The following is a 24990-nucleotide window of genomic DNA, read 5'->3' on the forward strand; positions in this document are numbered from 1 at the left end:
AGTGGTCACATTGTTGTTCCTGATCCCGTCTAGGATTTTTTTAAATAAGGATAATCATTCAGGAGGGATTGATCGATTTTCTTAGATTTTAATTAATTATTTACGACGAAATCGTGTGTATAGGGATACGGTATTTATGTTTTACATAGTTTTCCATCTACTATTTTTCTTACTTTCACGAGGCACGATAAGTGATAAGGGAGAAGAAGTTCGCGTGTTCTCGACCGAAGTGCGAAAGGATCCGATTGTAAGGTTGAGGGTGAGAGTGGGGAGGGAGGAAGAGGAGACCAACGTTTATGAAACAACCCTTCAGAGATGGTCAGCCAACACGCAATGGCAACTACTGTTCGCAAAGTAAAGCAGGAGAATCGTCTTAGGCGACAGAATCATAATCAAGGTATAAGCGTGATCATTCTTTTCTTTTTTTTTTTTTAGCGCGAACACAGGTGACATTTTTATATACGTGTGTACCTACATGTGTCTATATGTGTGTGTGTCTGTGTGTGTGTGTTTAGCTGTAACATAAATCAACGTGCGTTTCAACGATATTAAGTTCGCAGTATACGAATAATAATATTTTTTATAACGATTGTATCTGAAAAATAAACAAAACGAAAATTGATTTAACGAACGTTTCGTATGAAATGTTCAATAAAATATTATACGATAAAATAATATCGACCGCCCATATATTTATCCGACAAATATATTCATCTATAAAAAAGAAAAAACGATCCCCGAATTTTATTGAATCGAAATAAAAAAAAAGAAGCTTATTATTGTTCGTCATGGTTGCAGATGAGGAAGGACCTTACAAGGCAATACCACCACCGAAACCGGTGCCAAACAATCAAAAGAAACAGAACGGGCAGCAGTTCTGGGACGATCGGCAACAACCGGTAGCAACCTCCGTACATCCACAAGTACCAACTTCCGGTACAGAAAGGAGAGACTCGATTAACGTTAAAACAGAAATCCGAAATTCCGGGCAAATTCCGTTTGCACCGGAATACAGGATGCCACCGCTTTACGGTGAGGAACAGAGTTCGAGTCAGGCTCAACAGGCGGCCAATTTGCAGACTCATAGTAGCAAATTTCCGGTAAGTTTAATAAAATAAATAAATAAATTCGCGTATTAACAAATAAATAACGACTCAAATTATTTGTTTCATTCGCAAATTTATTCTTCCTTCGTGATAGGAATATTTAAACAAAACTTCCTTTCTACAACGACAAATATTTGAATTACAATGAGAAAAATGCTAAATACAATTTAGGTATCTCGACGAAGAGAAGAAAAAAAAAATATATATATATAATTATATAATATATTAATAAAAAAATATAGTACATTATATAATATTTTTTAAAAATATATTTATAATAATAGAAAATATATATATATGTATATAAACTGAAGGTGAGAGTATTAAAGGAAAACAATTATTTCTCGAGTGAAAAAGAAATTTTAACCTGTTATATATCTATATATAAATTTTTGCCGGAAGATCTTTGAACTGTTCGAGTTGAAAAATCGAAAATAAGGGAAGAGATTAAAAAAAAAAGGAAAAGAAAGGAAGGAGATAGTAGGTACGTAAAGAATAACGTAGGTGGTGGTACGCGTCATGGATGGTGCGGTAAGTTAATTAACGAGGGACCGTCTGCATTTATTCCACATGCTCACGAACGTAGACGAGCATGTGTGTAAGTGTATATATATATATATATCTACGACACGATATACCCTACGTCCTACGACGTCAACCTTATTCGTATCTCTCAACGATCCTTAAACTTTTCTTTTCTTTCATTTTCTTTTTACTTTTCTTATTTTCTTGCTTCATTTTTTCTTATATATACATTTTTTGTTCTTATAAATAAATATATATATATATATATATGTATATCCAACCGAGCAAACCCGCATTCGGTGTGTCGGTGAATTTTACTGCGAGGTTTCGATAACGTCCGGTAAAATTATTATCGAAACGATACGATAATTTTATTTTCTTTATTTCAAGAGCTCCCGTAAAGCCACCGTAAGATCACCGACTATATTATACGCTATACGTAGGTTGAGCAAGTAGGTATATATATATGTAACAAGTTGAGATATTTTTTTTCTTTTCACTCGAGAAATAATTATTTTCCTTTAATCCTCGTATCTTCGGTTTTTATTCCCTTTCCCCCTCCCCCCTCCCAATTACGCATATATTTGCAAATGCAAATTCAAATTAATACGGTCTATTTTCCATAATACGCGTGCACTCGTTTATCTTGTAAATCATGATAACACATAGATTTCTTTTATTTTGATTTAACGTTTATTCATTAGCAATAAACTACGTACAATATATTATAATACTTAAGCTGCGAATGATCGAATTAAAACACGGACACTGGACTACTAGTGAAATTTTCAAATAGCAGTTCATTGTATGTACGTTAGTGGTGTGTTAGTTTCTTGGGAAGATTCTCAGATTCTCAGGACTACATTGGTACAAAATGGTAAAAGGGTTTGGGTGGGGGGTGGGATGGGGGGCATCATACAGTCGTTATTACCGTTTACCGGAAGCCAGAACTGTTGCGATAGCCGTTTAGATAGTCCACTTTTTTTTGTTTTGTGGAAGTCCCCAAAGGCGAGAAAAAATCGGTAAACGATTGCAATCGGTTGCATTATTATTCATCTACGTTATCTATATAGGTTTATGATAATCTCTAATAAGTCCTCTTGAATTTCTTTTTCTTTATTCTCGAGCATCGATCAGTATGATTATTAATGTTATATTATCGGTATCGTAATCGGTCATCTAACGTGTTAGATAATTTTCCATCTAAAAGGTTTTACAAAATGAAAGTATAATATACCTATTTGTATCGAATTTAAGATAATGTAGATTAAAGGGGCAGGATATAAAAATTGTTATCATGGATATTATTAAAAAGTATACTTAGTTAGAAGGTCTTTTAAGTGTGATAAAAGATATTTGAATTGGAATTTATGAAATATTAATAAACGTCCTAATATAATATATTGTATAACTTTTTGTAGATAAAAAAACAATATAATGCATTGGCTTATTTCTTCTTACTATTATTAGAAAGAAATAAGTTTATGTAGAAAAAAAATTAAATAAGAGGAAGTATATAAAAGGTGATTCCTAAAAAAGGTTACTTTAATTTTCGCTAACTAACGTATAAGTAAAAACGAACTAATTGTAAATGAAAAAAAAAAAGTTAAATTTCTTAAGACGATTATGATGATCATGTAGCAACCATATTAACAAACGAACATCTTGGATTTTGTGATCTTTCATCTCTTGCGGAAATGTAACTCGCGCGAAACGAATATGCAATTCCCGTATTTGTCGAAATTATGCGCGTGCAATGTAACGCGTTATTCCGCACCAACCGCAAAAGTAGATGTTTATCCGTCCATGATAGTAATCGCTTTATATACGATGGAAATTACGTTATAACGGAGAACGGTAAAATTTTTCTTATAGATTATGTTTGGCATCGATGGGATTGCAACCCGAAAGACTTTTTAAACACACTTCTCCATTATTCGTGAAATTTGAGTCAAGCGAATTAGGCGAGTCAGTTATTGATACGATAACAAGATTTCATCAATATTATACTAATTCACATCGTAATTATCCGTAAACCTACTTATTTCCACTAACTTAATTTCCACGATCTTCGATAGTCTCATTCGCAACAAAACAACAAAAACAACAATTCGTTGTACTTTTTTCAAGATTTTTGTACGACTAACAATAAGTGCTTTTAACCGAACTCGTCTCCTCTTGGTTCAGTGACACCTACACGCACAAGATACATCTTTTCATATAACGGGTGTTCGATTTAACGTTTTGTGTTTTTTATTTTTTTTTTTTTATTCCAAAAGTTTATACAAATAAAAAATAATATTCGTAATAGAATATTAATCGTTACTACAAAATTATGCCAATGTTATTACATTTATTAAACATTCAACTATCGCATAGTTAAACGAGATTCAAACGAGATTTTTCTTCTTTCTTTTCTCTTTTTCTATTTTTTCAATACATTTTTAAAATATCCTTGGTAAATATTGTACTACAAATTTATATTTGTCCCTTGTTATCGTACAAGAATTGTTTCCATCTACGATTGGATAAGATTTAAGTACTACTCAAAGACATTTCTCTTCTGAAGTATATAAGGAAACATCGATTGACCTATATATTTCCCTCTAAAAGACTCTTGCCCGATCCTTAAGAACTTTAATGGAACACCCTGTATATGGAACATACGTCGAGGTTAGTCTCGATGTATCTTTCCAAGGGTCTCCTTGTCGTGTATCATGGGAATGGACGCAAGAAGTACCTTCCGATCGAATCGTTCGGTACCAAGCGCATGTGCATCGTCGTCTTTTCTCGCATTAACATTGTCAATGCAAGAATCTCCAATCTCGAATGCGAATGAGAAAAGAAAAAAAAAATATATATATATATACGATAGTTGCCTAAGATCTTGTTCCTTCCGTTTTCATGTTCCTAGAGTGAAGAATCTCTCCCTCTCTCTCTCTCTCTTTCTTTCTTTTTCTTCTCTTTTATTTTTTTTCTCTCTCTTTTTCTTTCTCTCTCACTCACTCTCTCTTTCTCTTTATTGGAATTCACTGCCTTTCACCATCCCAACAACACACGTATGCTAGGCGTCTCCTCAAAATTTACTTTGTAACTTCTCGTTACACGGTATATACGTTTTTTCTGGTCATTTAATTAGAATAAATGCTATGTCCTATGTATATGTATATTTATATATTTTGTCTTCATTTTCGTGTGACTCGACAATTAAATGGATCTCAGATTTCATCCTTAAAGTTAGAGAAATTGTAAATATTAATTTTTCGTTTTATATTAACAATTTACTGTGCTGACTTTAATTTGATTTGATAATATTTATCGTATTACCTGTATATGTATTTAATATTATGACTCAAAAAATGATATTATATTTTTTCGTATGATAAATACGATTAAATTGAATAAATTAAATAGATATTGTTTAATAAATTACAATAGTTTTCTGAGAGAAAGAACTTTTATATCTTTTTAAATAAAAATGAATTTGACGTGGAACAAAAATTAATAACAGGATCAAGTCTTATCGCAATCTCACTTACGTACAATATTTAAATGTATTTAAAAATCCAGTATTAAATTAACTCGTATTATCTATCTTGATAATTTTTGCATTATAAATTGAATCAATAATAAATCCATCTAAGTCTAATATATAAATATTAATAATAAATTTTCTTGATCTCTCTCTCTCTCTTTTGATAAATAATAAAGAAAAAAAGAATATGATAAGTAAAAGAAGAATTATTGTTTATTATAAAATACATAGCACATACAATAACACGCACATTTTCAATCCGATATCAAATTTTCATACATTGTCTAGCTCGATAATAAAAAAATAGATAGAAAAAAAAAGGAAACAAAGTAATAAGATAAGTAAAAGGAATTCGCGCATTTCCGATTGCAGATAGAACGAGAGGTGGTCCTGTCGTCAGGAGACAAGAATTCCAAGATTCCCATTCTTCATGAGTACAAACAGAGGACTGCCGGAAGAGTAGCGATCGCACCGGATGCTCCTATCAAGCAACAAGCTTGGGTACAAGAGGTAAGAAAAAAGAAAAAAATATAACTATAATCTTATTCTTTCTACCAACCTCGTTTCAACCAACCAACGAACCAACCAACCAACCAACTAACCATCCAACCAACCAACACCTTTGAGTATCGTTAAATGAAAATAACTCGGCATTAACGTTCGTGACAATTAATTATCTTACTCGTACTCTTGGGTAATTTTAATTAATGAATCACATCCAAAGAATCGTACGTAACACGTTTTATCTTTTTAAACTTCACGATCGAACGCGACACCCACGTTGATAACTAATTGTTCGAGTATGGTTTTATTGTAGGCGGACAAGAAAGAAAAAAAAGGATAGAGAGAGAGAGAGAGAAAGAGAGAAAGACAAGTAAGCTTTCTTTCAGATTTTTATCACATACTCGCTGAGAATATATATTACAATATCCTTTCATTAACGCAATCCTTTCTACCTCTATATACTATATTAAGTTTCTCCAGTTGCGTTATAATATACTATCATACTCTACGCAATATTAACATTACAGACTTACGAAAGATAATAATAATAACAAATATATTATATACCCCCATTCTAGAAGTACGATCTAATCTACTTGGGAAAAAGAAAAAAGAAACTAAAAAAAAATAAATACAAGTAGTGAAAAATCCTTATCTCTTTGAGAAGAAAATTAAATATATATATATACTCGTACACGTACATGATGACATACTTTGACATAACATGATAAAATGAAAAGTGAAAATAAAATATGGGATTCTCGTGAATATGTGGTAGAAAATCCATATATATATATACAGATATTATTTATACAGATATTATTTATATATATACAAATATATATATATTTATATATATACAGATGTATAAAAGTAATCTCGGTTGTCGTCGCGTTTAGAAGTTTGCGATCAAATAAGAAAATAAAAGACAGAAAAGAAAAAAGGATGAATGATAAAGAAAAATGGACGTAGAGACCCTTAGGTTTGGTAAGATCGTGAATTCCGTAGAGAATGGCCGCGGGGGTGACGTTTTTCGGTCTCTTCTTCTTCTCCTTCTTCTCTGGAGGAAGGGGCAGCAAAAATAATCATTTTTTTTATCTTTGAAACGCGCGTAATCCTGACGATGGTATCCGTGCAGAGTCATAAGTCAGAAAAGCTTTTTCCGTATGCACGATACGTTGCTTTAGGGCCCTATGCTTGAGAGAAGAACCACGCTAGGTTCTTTCTCTCTCTCTCTCTCTCTTTTTATTTCTTTATTTCTTTTTCTCTTTCTTGCTTTGCACCAAGCAAAGCGTTGTTATTCCAAGCGCATCCCTTCCTAAGAACCGGAGAATTCAGTCCGACAACTTTGAAATTCCATGTGTGGCTTAAGCGCACACGCGCTTCGGTCTTACAACCGCCTCGAGCCATTAGCCGTCCAGTGCCCTTTACGAAAGAGAATCATTTTCTGGGATTCCGATGGAATCACTTTTGTTGGAAAAATTGTCAGACTTTTGTAATGACTTTGATACTTTCTTTTCTTTTCTTTTCTTTTCTTCTCTTCATTCTTCATTCCTTTCGCAGGGACAGAAATAAAAAGGAAGAAAGGGAAAGAGAAATATGAATGAAATACGAATGATATCTAACGATTAGAATGTCATAAGAATAAACTACTGATTAACGGATCGAATATCAATGATAATTATTTTTTTCTTTTCTTTTGTTGTTGTTGCTGTTGTTATAATTTTCTATTTTATTTGCAGGCGAATCAAATGCACGAGGTCAGGCAAGAAACTCAAACGAGGAATTATCAGCAGACTCAAGAAACTTCGTTGTAAATATTTCACTATTGCTTTTCTTTTGTTTTTTTGTTTCTAATCATTTCGTTTATTCATTTTCTTTTTTTTGTCTTTTTCTCTTTATATTCTTGATCGTTAGGATAATTTTATTTGAGACTTGAAATTTATTTGAAATTTTCGTTAGATCAACCGCAAGTGGTACCACGGTCTCAAGATCGACAAAGATAGACGAGGATAAATCAAAGTCATTGTCAAGGACCTATCATACTATAAAGGACATGATATCAAGTAGATTTGGTCAAAATCGTAAGGACGTTGAGCCAGAACCGGAAGCGAGTTTGAACAACGCTGCCGACGAATTAAGGAAATCCAGTAAGGGTATCGACGAGGAGGAAGCGAAAAAGAAGGAAGCCATTTACGGGAAACCACGTGCTCAGGAACCTCCTGTCAATATGCAGCAATATCCTAAAAACGCTTACGGTAAAACGAGCTCGTCGAACGTGATTTATTATCGAACAGGTATCGATTGATCGAGGAAAGAAAACAAAACGTCTATCTATCGTCATCATATTTTTTGTAGAGTAATAATAATAATAATAATAGGGAAAATAAACACAATAATATATCTTAGGATTGATCGATCGTATGAAAAATGAAATTTAAATAAAAAAAAAGATGCTCTGACACGGTGGATGACCGGGTAGAATTATATTATATTAATATATATAATAATATAAGCATGCACAACGAGCGTATCGCGAGGCTTGATGTTTTCTGCTATAATTAGCAACACCATCTTTATTAATGAGAAACACGCATTACTCTTACGTACGCATTCTCTTCGGTCAATGCGCAGTGCAACGAACTCTCGCGATAAATAACAGAACTCTCGCGTGAGTGATTCGATTGGATTTGATTCTTTCTTTATTTCTGTTTCTTGTGGTATAATTTCGTTACACAATTGTAATTTCAGCATGAGAATTGGAACGATTGTGTCTGTTAACTTCCTCGATCTTTGATCGTATTCTATACTTGGAAAATAGTTAACATCGGTGACACGTACTATCTGGGATGATATCGATGATTCAGGTCAATACGGGCATTCGTACAGTTACCAGAGCAATCAACAAAGTGTACCACTACCTGGCCAACTTCAACCGAACTTGCCGGGACAGAGCGCGCAGCTTCACGTAACTCATCACGCTCCGGTTAGTGGAGTACAAACGGTCCATCAAACTCAACTACCTTCTTTCGGGCAATCTACGCCAGGTGGTCAACAGGTGCAAAATGTAGCCAGAGATTACGTTGTTCAAGGGACCGTCGAATTGACCAACCAACAATCTCATCAAGGACTACATTCGAATCCTACTCAGGGACAGGTATAATGGTCAAAGTTTCGTTTACATTTAAAAAATACATATATATTAAGCTTGATTATTTTCAATTAATACAATAGGGCCAGAATAGCACGGTGCAGAAACAACAACACGGATTACCTATACAACAACAGCAGCAACAACAACAGCAACAACAGCAACAACAACAACAACAAACAGGAAATACCATGCAACATATGAGTCAACCGTACCAAAGCACCCAACAGTTAATGCATCAGAACCAAAATCATCACCAAAGTCCGCGATTTGCGCAACAGCACGCTCAAAACATGCACCAACGTCAATTGATTCAGCAGATGCATCAGCAACAAATGGCGGGTCAACAAGCCGGTGCAAGAAATACTTCTCAACCGCAACCACAACAGCAGCAACAGCAGCAACAGCAACAGCAACAGCAACAACAACAACAGCAAGCATATTTCCCGAACAGCGTATCGTACCAACAGTATCAGCAAGCTAGGCAAGCTATGTCCAGGTCGCAAATAGATTTACCAAGTACCTCTAGACAAACTCAAGAATTAAGGATATCCAGTCAAGAGGTATATTATCATTATGCTCAAGGTAGGCCAAGGTACGGTGTACCGCAAGTCTATATGAAGTCGGAAACAAATCAAGAGGTTGAGTTCCAAAGGCGAAATTCGGCTAAAGGAATTGAAAAGGCAGCCTCTCAACCTCAGCTCTCTTACGAAGAAGAACGAGCCATTAGCGAGGCATCGAGAAATCCTGGTGGAGTGGATGGACTAAAGAATCACACGATGGATCAATTGGACAAGGAGAAGTACGAAATCACCGTGGAAGATCGAGGACAGAACGAGTTTGGTAGGAACGGTTCGCAAAGAAAGGAGGATTATAGGCCAGAAACTAGCTTTGGTTTACACAGGGACGAAATGATCAGATCTTCCACGAGAGATCATGAACATCCCGGTGTTAACATGATTCAACAGGACAATCAAGATTCCCCGGAGAATATATCCGTACAAAAAAGGATTGAGGAATTGCAAAGGAGAAGCGAACACGATAATAATCATTCAATTGTTGGTAAAATATCGAAAGATTGCGAATTGGAAGGTACGAGAATCGGAGCCAGTTCAAAAACCTTAGGATTGGATGTCTCTAAAAGACTAGAATCTGGTTCCTCCTACTCGGTTAAAGATTCCGCCACGAAATCTGACAGTCGAAAGGATGAATTGGAACAGGGTATCGCTCGACTTAAGATCCAAAATCAAGGATCTGGCTCGGATTACGATAAAGCTGGCCAAAGTTCTTCGAACGTCGATTCAGGAAGGGGTTCTGCGGTTTATTCGAGTGGAAGGCGCCCACCTCCGGAGGATCGAAATTTGACGCAAGGTTCGTGTTTTCATACATATTTTATTTTCATCCCCCATTTCTATTTGAAATAATCTCTCAGTCAGTTAAACAGATATTATCTGTCCGATGAAGGATACTATTATTGGCCAATATATATTATGATATTGCAATTTCTTGACTATCATTCTTAACTTAAAATTATTTCAAAATTATAATACAATAATATGGATTAATTAAAATTATCGTTTAGCTTTTCCTCGATCGTTAAATTAGTGGAAACAAAAAGAAAATAAAAAAGCATCGGATAATCTTTTTGTCAGATACGAAAATAAGTAAGCAGATTATAAAGCTATATTTTCTGTCCCACTTAACAACAGCGCAAGATTCCGAGTGGGTCGATATAGTGGAATCTGAATTGAGGAGCATTTTAGAGCCAAGAGACGTACCAGCGATGGCACACTCGACTCTATCCGAAAGTGTATCGTCTGTGACACCGCCACTACCGCCTCTATCACCCCATGAAAGCCCACGAACGCCAAGAAATCGATACTCGGCGAGGTAACGTGACTTCAAACGGATCCCATCTTCCTCTATAAACGAGAGATGATGCTACTTCCGGTCATTGCATCAATTCACCTTCGAATTTCTATTAACCCGTCGATTCGTTCAAATCGAATCGACGACCCTTTGCTACGTGGTAAACGTTGAAAGGATAATCGATCGTGTATTAATATCTTTTTCAGTTTGCCATATGGTTCCAAGCCGAGTTACGGTGATTATGGCAAGGCAATGGAGAAAAGAGGATTCTTAAACAGTTCCAAACATCGTGGTGCTTCGACATCGAAAAAGGATTCGAGTAAAAAGTTTTCTCATCGTAAGTTCAAGGATTTATTATGTTTGTTTCTCATGAGAAATCCCCAAGAAATTCTAAATTAGGACTGTCCAATCACACACAATTACTTTGTTATTAAATAATATATATGTTAACGAATTTCACGATTTTATATAATAAATCTTGGACAGGACAGAACAGTCCTGTTTTAAATAATTTCATTGATATAAAACATATGGACGAATGAGAATAACTTATGTTAGTTTTTGACTGGAAAGTTGCTGATCTGACGTCAACGACGACCGGACTCGATTTGGATTCGATGCTAGATCGCAGTGATTCCGATCTTAGTACCAACGACGCAAGAACGATTAGGAAACAATTGGAGGGCTTGGAAAATATGTACAGCGAGGTAACTGTTTAATAGTATACAACATTTATCGAACATATTTTCTTATCTCCAATTCCTTCACTTCGATATTTATAGGTATTGAAACTGTTGGGTGGAAGTGTTAAGAAGAGACGAAAAACGAGAGGGTTGACCAGTTATGGATCTGTTTCGTCGTTACCAACGTCATCGGTATCTTCTAGACCTGTCACCAGACATCACGATAAACGTAGATCACACATGATCGACGATCGTATGAAAAAAGCCAAAGACATCAAGGTTAGCACGAGACGAAAAGGAGTGCATATGTGTGTGTGTGTGTGTGTGTGTGTGTGTGTGTGTGTGTGTGCGTGAGAAACATAAATGTCACGAGCCCAGCTTACCACCATTTCCTGCCATAAATTTATTAAATATTAATAAAATATTTAACGAAAAGTAGGATGATATATATATTATTACTTTTATTTATATAATTTTTTTTTTACATGACAAACTGGTGTCGCATCGAATTATTACAAAATGTTTTTCGACGCGTGACGGAACAGTTTCACGTTTCGAAAGTATACCTACTGTGTTTTTTCCGTGCGGTTTAAAATTACTAAAACTAATGTTATAATAAAATAGATTTTATTTTATTATTACGATGAAACAAAAAAGAAAAGTAATAACAATATCTACAATCCAGGGATTCGAATTTTGGCGCGCTTGACTCGTGACAATGATCGTAAAGAAATCGATTAGCCGTGTTGCTATCGTTATTATTTCAGAGTATCAACAAAAGGTTTCAACTGCTTGAATCTCACGTGGTGACGCTGGCACGTTCTGTGGCACATCTCAGCTCGGAAATGAGAACCCAACACATGATGATGCAGGTGAGCGAGAACGCGAAAATTGTAACGGGAATCGAAACGACTGTCGCAAGACTCCACTACTACCAGGTTTTCGCAGGAAATGGAGAACATAAGGGGGGAAATAGCAGCACTTCGAACTCAAACGAGCATGGCGATGGTGAGATCGCAGTCGCAGCCGTTGATAAAGGACTCCGAATTACCGGCACTTTCCAATCCGTCGAGGGTGAAAAAACTGACGAAATTTTTCGGAACGGAACCACCCCTTATCAGACTATTCCTCAGGGAACTTGGGTATGAGGTTGGTAAATGATTAAAAAACAAAAACAAAATATATATACATATATATATATATAAAATGTAAAAGCACTAATTTCGAAGGATGAGAAATTCCAATGATATGACTCGTTGAATTCAAAACGAATTGGTTTTTTCCTGCTTCATAGAAATACGCGAGTGCTTTCGAGAAGGAGAAGGTCGGTATGGTGGAGTTGCCCTACTTGAGTGAGGAAAGATTACAAAAAATGGGAATACCCTTGGGACCAAGGCTAAGAATCCTACAGGAGGCAAGGATATCCGTGTGCAAGGACGCTGTATACGTCGTATAAAACGATAACGCCCTTTTTTATCGCTCTGACGATAACGAGAGACTACTTTTATTATATTTTATTTCTCTTTTTTTTATCTTTCTCTCTCTCTCTCTCTCTTTATTTTTCTTTTTTGTCTCACTTTCTTCGCGTTCTTTATCTTTGTTTTTAACTTTTATTTTATTTGATTTCTTTTTCCTTTTTTCCTTTTTCTTTTTTATTCAATCCGACAGGTTTTTAAGCGTACCAAAATGTACATACGATCGAACGCACGTTAAATGTGTGTGTGTGTGTATCTGTGCCTCGACTGAAAGGATATTTTAATCATAATATAAACTTTGAATCACTCGAATGAAACATTTTTAATACAATACTAATCGCTATGACAATGGTAATAATAATAATTATTACTATTTGCGTTATATATAACGTGTATAGTAAATATTTGATAAGAATAGCAGCAGCTGGTAGTGTTAGTGGTAAACGATAATTAATATTGATTAGCAATTATTATAACACTTAGCGATAGTATAATAATATAATATCGAGTCGAAAGAACAAAATGGCTCGATTATTTTAGAGAAACATAAGATTAACAATACCAGCCTGCGAATTCTTCCCTCGTTATATTTTATTATAATTCAAGTTTTTCCCAAACTCAAAGCACGTAAGTAAAATCTTGCGAGCACTAGAAATCAAGATCCGCAAATGTATGTTTGCCAAAGAGAGACGTATAGCATATACGACGACATATAGCTACGAATATTTGTATTTTATTATTATTATTATTATTATTATTATTATTATTATTATTATTATTATTATTATTATTATTATTATTGTGTTGTTAAATCTTGTATTTAATAAACGATTCGACATAAGCTTTTTCAAGCAACAAATTTATTTATTTAATTAATTTTTTTTTTCTTTTCTAAAACATATACATACCCTTGAATTTAAAAATATCAATATAAATTAAAGCCGTAAAGATTATAAATGTTGAATGTAAAATTCAAGAACGAAAATAATGTTAACAAAATAATGTCAAGCTAAAAATGAACCTTCTCTATAGTGTGTTTTATTATATTATATATAATATATATAATAATAACGATATATATATATCGATTTTAATTAAATTCAAAATTTTATTACTCTATTTATAAATTTGAAATCGTAGACATAGTTACAGCTAATACTTAATTTATCTATATTGGTCGTATAAAAAGTATCTTAACGAATCACGCGAATCAATTATAAAGGATTCATAAGTTTGGCGGGAATTTTGAATGATTTACTTTGACAGCCCGGCAAAGTTTCTACTTGACCAGGAATCGTCGTCTTCAATTGAATAATCGCATGTTAAACCAACGTGTTCTCTAAACGTGAACATTCGCCGTTCCGTAAGTCGAACAAAGTGATCCGTTATTATGGCCCCTGACCTCGGCCATAGAACGTAATAATTGACGCCTCGTCGATCCATAATTATTTAGCCTTATGATCATCATCGACTTTAATCGATATCAATTACGAGAATTAAATAATAATAGGCTTACTAGAACTTGGACTCACGTTATTATCTTTCGACGGATATTTTAAATTCCTCCTCCTCCTCCTCTTCTTCCTCCCTAACCCCCTACCCTACACCCTAAACTCCAACACACAAACGAATAATAATAATAATAATAATAATAATAATTGTGTAAATCGAGAATGAACAAAAGAGTAATTTGGACTTTCCAAGATTTTGAGAAAAGAGAGAGAAAAAAAAAACGAATAAAAAAAAATCGAAAATATTGGCAAGGATCGGTAACTGTTTTACAAATGAGAGGTAAGTATTTTATCAGGAAATGCACACTTTAACAATTGTGGCCATTTATTTTTTCTAGTGGACTCGTCTTTGATTGGTCATCCGAGGCCACGCCATCGTTCGAGCCGAGTTCTCTTCCCCTCCCCCTCCCCCCCCCTCTCTTTCTCTCTCTTTCTGACACAGATGAGAGATCGTTTTCTTACGAGAGAGGACAAAAGTGCGATCGTCGAACTCCCGCGCTTGAGTATTTTTTTTCTTTCTTTTTTTTTCCATTTCGTCGTTCTGCCCATCTTATTTTTTTTTCCTCCCCCTCCCCTCCCACCTCATCACCCTTCTGCTTGGCAGTTTTGTATCGTCTATGGACTAACTTCTGAAATCGACAACGAGTTTTACGCTCCAATTTCATTTCATTGTGAATGAGAGAGAGAGAGAGAGAGAGAGAAATGAGACTGTAGGGGTTACATTTATTTTATCAAAAATTGATTGGAATAATAAATCCGTATATTTAATCAGCATGGTTTAAACGGTATATGTATATTTCAATTTTAGATTAGAAAGATATATTTTCCGATGAAAAATTATACATTTTTTTGTTCCTTCTATTATTCAATTTTATTCCACAAATATTTTTCTTCGACACTCTGTATAAACGTGTATATCGAATTAATCTCTAATGAATGTACGTACTCTAATTTACGAGTACGATCAAATAAGCACGATAAATACGAGTTATAAAAATAGAAACTTCCGTTTATTATGTGGTAAGTATTTAGACAAACAAAAAAATAAATGATCGATATATATCTGAATATTTTGTTCGATAAAAATCGGTAAAAAGTATTTTAAATATAAACGTTCTGTACTTATAATAGGATTAGAATAAAATCAGGGTTGAATTAAAGTTAGATTAAGAGCAGCGATATAGGATAAATACAAATACCAATCAAAACTAATCAGTAAATTCCGAGACGTGTAAAATATTTAAACAAAAAAAGCAAAAGATTTAATTGCAAGAAAAAATTTACAAACACGCAAATATCTACTTAAATAATTCAATTGTATCGATCAAAAAAATATAAAAGTATATAATTGTTATTTTTCGTAAATAGAAAAAAATAAATATATGCACGTATCTTTGAATGAGATTGAATGACGATAAATCATGCGTTATAATAATGCGTGACTGACAAATCTCTTTAATCGAACAATGCTTTGAATGATAGCGACACGTAAGTAGTATAAATATACTTATACGAGTAAGAAAAAAAGAAGGAGAGGGGCGGGGTTGGGTGAGTGGTTGGAACGGGAAGGGTTTTGGGAGCTTCCAACTTAACTATCATCGTCAAATACGACAGGTTCATTATGTCTGTGACGAATCAAAGCTGACCAATCTCATGCCGCGAAGGAAATAGGGTGAAATGGCTTCGGGTCAATGTGCCAAACGTCTGACAATATACTTCAAAGATACACATACATATACATAATATATATGTACATATATACGTATATACGTCAATGAAGACGATTATTAATCGTGACAAGAAGTGTAATCAAAAAGAATAAACAAAAAAGTAAAACGCCGCGTAACGTAAATTTTTACCAACTTATTTTACGTTGATAATTTTTATCGAAGTTACTTATTGAATTATTAATTACGTTCTTTTTTTTTTTTTTTTTATCTGCACATTTATACTATACTCGAAAATGAAAATTATTAAAAAAAAGTATCTATACCGTAACACGCTTTTAAATATTTATTTCGTTTCATAGTTAGATAATTTTCAATAATTTTCAGTTTACAAAATATGAAATAATAACTTCAACGAATTTTAACATTGTTTCGTTTGCTCGATAAGTTTCCTATCAGCGAACAATAATTAAAAGGTTGCACTACGCAATAAACGATTAAACTTCAAACGCAAGACAGCCACGTCAAGACGAGCCACGTTGCCACGTCAAGAAAAAAAAAATAACTACGATTATTATTTATTTATACGTATAATAATAATAATAGCGATATATCTATTTATTTATAAACTCTATTACAAAATTTCGACATTACTCTGACGAATCTTCAATTCGATAGAAAAAGCATTACGATTAAAAATTACATTTTCTTTCGATCGATAACAAAAAGAAACTAATGAAAAATAAGAAAGAGATATATCGTTTCCATGTAAGTACCAACTAAAAGTACTTTGTTCTGGTACTTGTCAGAAAAAGAGAAGAAAAAGATGCTTTAATAATGAGAAAAACAGAGAGAGAGAGAGAGAGGTCAAGTAAATATGACATCATCATTTCTGGGTCACGCGTTGTCCACTGATTCGCGTGAGAATAAATATATCTACGTATATACATACACACACACACATACACACACACACATTTGTATAAATACCTAACAAACGTATATTTCGAGTAGTCTCTTTTTCGTTATATTAATCGAATATATATTCTCTCCCTTTTGAAAATCTACAATCGATAAACGTTTGGCGTCGAGAGGGAAACGTGTAACACAAATACACACGGTTATGTACATAGGTTCGTATGTATATATGATAGGTATATATGAATACTAAAGTTCTACTTTACTTCGTCATAAAGAAGAGAGAACGAATAAACGAAATACTAGGTCCGATATAACTTCCTTACAAGCAAAGATATACTATCTCAATTGACCTATGGCCTCGTCTCCCTTCTCTCTCTTTCTCTCTCTCTCTCTCTCTCTTACTTTTTATCTCGATCGTTATCCGCCTTCTGAAGCGACCCTCGACGATACTTTTCTTTCACTCGTCTCTGTACCGTAGACCGAGGATGAACGGAAACGGTGAATTCGTCTTTGTCGCTCTGCTTTTGCTGGCTTTGTCATCGTTCAAGAGCTATGCGGAAGTCGTACATTTTCGCGAGTGTCCCAAGCCAAATCGTGAGTGTTTTCAACAAGTCTATATTTTCGATTTTATTTATATAAAGATAAAGAGATATATATTAAGAAATAAAAATGTACATATACACCTAATTTTGTTTTTAAACGATAAATACGTAGCCAACGTTTTAACGAAAATTCGTGTAAAAAAAAATATATATATATTACATTTATCGAAAAATAGAAGATCGGTTCTGGTTTTAAGAAATATCAGCAAAAGTAATACCAATAAATTATGAGTTTTTTCAAAATTTTCTTCTTAGAATTTGGGTCGATCGTGTTAAATAATGTAAAAACAGAATTAAATGTATATATATACCTAATATTGTTTTTAAACGATAGATACGTACTCAATGTTTAAACGAAAATTCTTGTAAAAAATATATATATATTACATTTGTCGAAAAATAAAAGATTAGTTCCAGTACTAAGAAAAATCAGCAAAAATAATACAATACATTATGAATTTTTCAAAATTTTCTTCTTAGAATTTGGGTCGATCGTGTTGAATAATTTAAAAACAGAATTAGGTACATATATATATGTGAACGATAAGAAGGGTGTAGATGTGGGTTGCCCAACAAGTTCAGCCGATTAATGGGTTGATTAATATTTGCAATGGTTGAATACATTTTTCTTTAAATCATTACGAATTTTTTGGACAATCTAATGATAATAAATATTGGGTTGCTCTAAAAGTTTTTTCCGATTTTACATATTTATTACATTTCTTCGTATCGTATCATCGAAATATTTGCATAAGTATAACATCGAATTGTTATTCGAGATTGAAATATTTCAAATTAAATTTTGTACGGATGTGTCTGGAAAAATATATTATATGAAATGGAGATAATAAAATTGATGTTACCTTAATTAAATTATATTCTCTTTATTGAATTATTATATGTTGAAATTTTTTCATTAAAATAGGGATTTATATTTCACTAAATGTTCCTTCAATTGTTACGATAGGTAATAAATTCTTTTTACAATTTCCTAGTAATTTTATTGAATTTATACTTTTAATTAGCAAGTTTCTTGATACTCATTCATTCATTTAATAGTTAATCATTAAATAAAATATTATCCAACAGCATCGAAATAATTGGAAAGTTGAAAAATCGATTAATCTTTAATCATACGTTCGACAGTACTCAAAATGCACTCAAGGGGTGTCCATTTATTAATTATTTACATAAAAAGAAAAATACTTATTGTTTATCTTTGAGTACATTAGTACTGAACGATTACAAAGTAGATAAACCAACTAAAAATGTTTACTCGTTGATTTCTTTCTATTTTTGCTTATCAAATGTCGTAAAGGTCAGCGTACGATGACCGGCACATCGATTTCATCTAGTTTCAGTTTAGTTTAGTTATTTCTATGAAATTACGTCACACGGAAATAATTTTTATTCGATAATTTTCTAACGTAATAAAAAGTTGATCGAATATGTGTGTGTTCATAAATATTTTAAATAATATATTGCATGTAAAACATTCATCGAAAATTACAAATATTATTAAACAAATCTAATCTAACTTCATTAATTTTCTAATTAAGTGATTCAATTTATTTGTCGATCATTTTTCTTACGAACTTTTGTAAATATAATTAAATTAAAATACATAAAATAAGATAAGCGATAATCGTTGTAAATATTTATTATCAATTTGTTTCAAGAATAATATATCATTCGTATGATTTTCCAATGAACGAAATAAAATACATTTAACGTTTACGATTATTCGAAAAATATCTCTTATTGTTAATCGAAATTGAACAAATTATGAATTTAATAATGTTCCTTTGTGTTTTTGTATTTTTTTTTTTTTTAATAATAGGAGTACTAGTATACTATGTTAGTTGTAGAAAATTGTTGGAATCTTTTCGGAATTGAATACGGAAACTTAACGTTAATGGGGTATAATAATTTTGTTTTTCCACAGCCGATGCAGTCTCCAATTGCACTATACACGAGGTACGAGTGGATCCTTGCAGAGAAGCAGCTGAAGAAAAACCATGCCGAGTAAGGAGGGGATATAATTCGAGCATAAGTTTTGATTATACACCGAGTAAGTAGGTTGCTTAACTCACTATAATTGCCATATTACTTTCAAGTCGCACATTTAACTATATTAAGTATATCTATATTTACATAATCCGTAACATTCAAATTTGATTTATTTCGTCGTCACAAAATTAATTGTTAACGCGCCTAATATGTTTATTATATAGATATATATATTTTATTATTTTTGTAAATCTATCATATAGTATAATAATATTATATTTAAATAAAGTATCGAAAGAGATCGTTCTCAATTATTTTTATTCATTAATTCATTGTAATTGAATATAATTCAAATTAATTACAAAATCATTTTTTTTTTTCAGACTTTAGCGGAGATAAATTAGAAACTCGAGCATATTGGGCCAGTGCTCTGGCTGATCTCCCATTTATAGGAATGAGCGGTGATGCTTGCACGATGACTACGTGCCCGGCTGTGCCAGGTCAAAAACAAACTTACAACGTTCAATTATTTATCTCAAAAAAATTCCCCATTGTAAGTCCACTGTTTGAAATGATTTAAGACACATATATGTATACATTTTGTTTTCTTCTCTTGCAAATCATTTTATTCGATAATCATTTCGATCATAATTTTATTCGTGGAATATTTTTCTAAGATCTAATTCATTCGCATACAGATACATACATACATAAATAGAAAAATGCAATACATGGATACACACGTAGATATTAGAATATATAAATGCATAGATGCATGTATATATATATATGCATATATGCATATATGCATGAGTATCATATACAATTCATGTAAATATGTACTTAACGTTGTTAAAGAACCCATTGTCCTTTGATGAGACGCATTTCCATGGCCTTTCGCCTCTTCGTAATGTGAAAAACAAAAAGAAAGATAAAAGAGACATCGTTTTATCTCCCTAAAAGCGAATATTACGAATATGGCGCCATTTTCCCTCTTGTTATCATCGTACCGAGATAACACACATATAGATATACTACATATATATAGAGATATATATATACTTAAATCCACACACACATATATATATATATATATATTGAATAAGAGCTTGTGCAACGAGAGGAGAATCCTGTCTCGTTTGAAACGAAACACTTAACTCGTATGCCGAATTTATTTCAACGATTTCATCTATTTTATTTTCAGAGAATGTACGACCTCAAGTGGAAAATGTGGAACGAGCAAGAACAAGAATGTTGTTTCATGTTCCAAATTAGGTTACACAAATGACGACGATAATAGGCTTATTTTAAAAGTCCTTTTTCTAATCGTCACCAAACTTCGACCATTGTAATTTTTTGTGATTTAATAATTAAAATAAAAATTAATTTTTACGATTCATTTCTTCAACCCTACCTTTTTCTCTATCACGTTTCGTTCAATTTTACGTGTCCCCTGAAAACGATACGTTTATTTGAACGATAAAGATAAATAATAAAGAAAAACATTTAATTGTTCTTATGATTATGTGAATTTTTATTATTTGTCAGAAGAAAAATAATATTAAAAGAAATACGAATGTCGTTTTGATGTGAAATAAAATTATCTCTATCATTTGAAAATTCACGTTTATTTGAGTCCTCTCATTCTTTTGTTAATAAAAAGAGAAATAAAAATTTGCTCTTGATGTGACAATTCATATTTACGAGAGACCTTTATAACTTTTTTTTTCTTCCATTATTTTTCAGTATGAAATAAAATTAATAAAAATTCCCTTTTTGACGAAAAAAAATAAATTGTATTTTATTTCATTTAACAGTTCGTTGATATGTGAGTCAAATAACTATTTATCATAATTACATGAAGTTCTAATAATTAGAGATAATAATTTTTTTCACCTCTTTTGTAAATAAATGTCGTACGCATAAAAAAAAATTACAAAAAAAAAAGGAATAGTAAGAAAGAAATATTCAATGCCTCTCCAAACAGCAGGGTCATGGAAAAGAGACGCGTAATCAATGTTGCTTTTAACGACTCTCAAGTTTCTACAAAAGCTACCGAACATTTCTATGCAAGTATATACATACATATGTGTACATATATATACATAAATATATATATATACGCTAAAAGAGTAGTATGTGTATCGTTTCGTTTACTCTTAACACTTCGTTAATAAGTTAAATATCATGCTACTGCATTAAGTTCTCTTCGATGGTTTTCTTTCGAACAAATTAAAATAATTGTACAATGTTCTTCTGCAAACTCTACTCTGGTAGCCGCCATAATGAATAATAATTTCAGAATCATTATTCGAAATGTAAATTTAACAAGTTTAAGACCAATTATTTTCATGACAAAAAGTGCATAAATGTTTCTAGTATTTTTCTTTCGTCAAACTTTGATGAGAAAAGATCGTGATGCCATCTATGGATTTTTAGAAATAATTCGTGACGAACAATCGTTCTATTATACTGACAGAATTTTACACAAAATGTGAAAAGTTTTTTTACTTTTATTTTATTTATAATTAAAAATTAATCTCGTTTTTTACCCTATTTTCCGTTTACATTGAAAAAATAAGTTTTTCTTAAATGCGTTTCAAATATAAAATGGTATTAATTTATGACAGGACAGTGATAATATAATAAATTTGATCCTGTATAATTAAATTTATATTGTTTAATTAAATTTTGTTTTAAATGTAATAATAAAATAATGTATTTTAATAATTAACTTTAATCATTATTGTTTTACTTGAATTATAAGGAGATAAAAATTTGTCTAATTTGTACGGAAAATGCAGACACCATAGAAGAATAATTAGAATATTCTAATTGTTTATTAAACAATGAATTCTAATTTTAATATAAATATTAAACGGATCTTAATAAAAATCTTCACAGATTCGTTACTCAAGAATAAGATATTCGTATGCTAAATAATTATATATTTATAGCCACTTTTTTGTGTAGCTTTTTTGTGTAATTAAACAATAAACAAAAAATTATTTACACATTAAAATTACGAAGACATTTTTTTACTCGACCCATTTAACTAAAGATAAATATATCGTCATATCTTTTCATTTACGTAAATATAAAAAAAATTTAAAAAAAAAAAGTTACGCTGCGGACAGGATTCGAACCTGTGCGGGCAAAGCCCATTGGATTTCGAGTCCAACTCCTTAACCACTCGGACACCGCAGCTCGTGTAAAGGAAGTTTCAAATTAATGCTTATAAACTGATTCATGTTTGTAAAAATCATTAAATTAATAATAATATTAAATAATAAAAAAAAAAGTATTATTATATTGACAATGAATTTGTATATATTTTAATGTAGAATTATAGACCTTGTAAATGCGAAACGTTTGTAAATATTATTAAACTTCAATTTCAATATGGCTCTCGCTTCTTTTTATCAAAGTTCCCTAAATTATTTTATACTACAGATTTTTTCTCATTCTTATTATAACAAATTTAATTATTATTATTAAACATGCATCTTGTTAAAATTATTAAAGAACAAAAATCAATAAATGGATAAGCTGCGCCATCTGATGATTACTAGTTTTATCATTGACAAATAATTCTGTGTTCTCTGTCGGTAAAGAAAACGTTCAAATTAAAAATCGTGATGACGTGTGATCAAATTACATTATAACTTGTAAATATTTTGAAATGAATGCACTGTAATCATATTTCATTAACACAATCCTCACATTAATAAATTAAACTTTGCAATTTTTTCTTAATATAATAATTCATTAATTAATAAAAATTTTTTTTTAAAAGTATTTCAACTTAAATTTTTGTATACATCATTCGAACGTTATAATTTTTTCCTAATATATCATTCAATAATAAATAAAAAATTATAAAAACCGATTTTGTAATTATTTATAAGATTTAGAATTCCAACAAAATTATGTTCCAGATTAAAAATACAAATTAAAACGAAGAAGATGATGATATTCCCTGACCGATCCCAAAATGGTAAGAGTCGAATGATCTAACGATGAGATCAACGACACGTGTCGTATCTATTAACACAAAACTAGGACACATTACAATGAAAACTATCTTTGGAGTGGGTTGATATTTCTTTTTTCTTTTTTAGGATACACATAAAAGAATCATCATCGTTTTTCAAAGTATATCAAAACAAACGCAACGGTCATCGAACGAGGTAACGTTCGAATAATTTTCGATAAATCCCTCCTCTTTGCTTTCGAAGACAACTCGTAGAAAGAAAAAAAAAGAAAAAAAAATTACTCGCATTAGAATCAACGAAGTGCGTTGTGCGTTTCTCATTGGACTGATGACTCAAACCGTGAGTAAATTTCATAACTGCTAGCAGAAATTTAACAACTGTCGCTGGCTGCATTCTCCATTAGCGTAGAATTATTATAACGAAAAAGGAAAGAATGAAAATAGATACAAATAATTGTTGTGACCAATTTTAGTAATGATTTTAGTATTAAAATTTATACCATATGTAGAGAAATAGAATATATTATTATTCATTTCTATTTATTTGATCGGTATATTAAAAATTTGTTTGTAAATATTTTATAAAACGAATGGTAGAAAATGATATATTAATCTTTTATTCAATACAAATAATAATTTGTCGGTATTTTTATAATATGAACAACGTTGAATCAGTGTCACATATTAATATTTTTTTTTTATAAATACTAACAATTTATTTAATGTACTAATTTTACAAATTACTAACCTCAATTTTTAGCTACTATTTTGCCGCAACGAGAATAAATAATTTAATAAGCACGAAAATATATATATATATATATATATATATATCAGCAATCTTTTTTAAACAATGTAAACACGATCCCTAATAAATAGATTGAAAGAAATAGAAAAAAATAATAGAACATAAAGAAAAAAGAAATAATTGAAAGCAGAACAATACTGGTCGATAAATTTAATTAAAAGACAAACGATTGTCAGAGTTATTAAATAAAGAAGAAAATTAAACCAGCTACGAAAGAAAGTAGACAAAGAGAGAGAGAGAGAAAAAGAAGAGAGAGAAAGTAATAGAAAGATAGAGAAAGAGGGAAATAGAGGGGTTCGGGAAGAAAGAGAGAGAGAGAGAGAGAAGAAGGAGGGGAGAAAAAGAGAGTAGAAACATATCCGTTTAAACACCTGTTGCCCTTGTTAAGGACGCCACACCGGTTGATACGTCACTGGGACTAAAATTGTCGACAGTGGCTGAAGCCGAGGCTCACCTGTTGGCGCGAGCAGTGCTCGCTTGGGTTCTCGAGCGTAAGGTGGTGGTGCCTCTTTGTATACGGTGCTGCTCAATAGATAGAGGGAAAGAAAGACAAAAAGAAAAAAAGAAAGAAGGAAGGAACGAAGAAAAAATAGAGATAGAGAGAGAGAGAGAGAGAACATCAAAATAAG

At 31.9% G+C, this 24990-nt stretch overlaps 2 protein-coding genes and 1 non-coding gene across 3 annotated transcripts; 2 read left to right on the forward strand and 1 right to left on the reverse strand.

Moving 5' to 3' along the window:
- Nucleotides 1-315: 315 nt before the first annotated feature.
- On the forward strand, nt 316-12936 carry LOC122519720 (putative mediator of RNA polymerase II transcription subunit 12). The gene is made up of 15 exons (XM_043639382.1): nt 316-397; nt 799-1100; nt 5539-5676; nt 7413-7480; nt 7633-7928; nt 8538-8827; nt 8905-9171; nt 9223-10192; nt 10531-10711; nt 10897-11027; nt 11249-11397; nt 11473-11652; nt 12141-12245; nt 12322-12522; nt 12668-12936. Exons 1-15 carry the CDS (start codon nt 316-318, stop codon nt 12827-12829), a joined length of 3522 nt encoding a protein of 1173 aa, XP_043495317.1. The 3' UTR covers nt 12830-12936.
- A 4459-nt stretch (nt 12937-17395) lies between these two features.
- On the forward strand, nt 17396-20945 carry LOC122519721 (MD-2-related lipid-recognition protein-like). Its single transcript, XM_043639383.1, has 4 exons — nt 17396-17541; nt 19495-19620; nt 19943-20112; nt 20764-20945. The coding sequence occupies exons 1-4, from the start codon at nt 17433-17435 to the stop codon at nt 20845-20847; spliced, it is 489 nt and encodes a 162-aa protein (XP_043495318.1). The 5' UTR covers nt 17396-17432; the 3' UTR covers nt 20848-20945.
- Nucleotides 20946-22684: 1739 nt separating this feature from the next.
- On the reverse strand, nt 22685-22766 carry Trnas-cga. The gene has a single exon. It is a non-coding gene; the product is annotated as a tRNA-Ser (tRNA).
- Nucleotides 22767-24990: the final 2224 nt, after the last annotated feature.

The sequence above is a fragment of the Polistes fuscatus genome, unplaced genomic scaffold (assembly GCF_010416935.1).
Source record: "Polistes fuscatus isolate 324 unplaced genomic scaffold, CU_Pfus_HIC Scaffold3, whole genome shotgun sequence".
Lineage (NCBI taxonomy): Eukaryota > Metazoa > Arthropoda > Insecta > Hymenoptera > Vespidae > Polistes > Polistes fuscatus.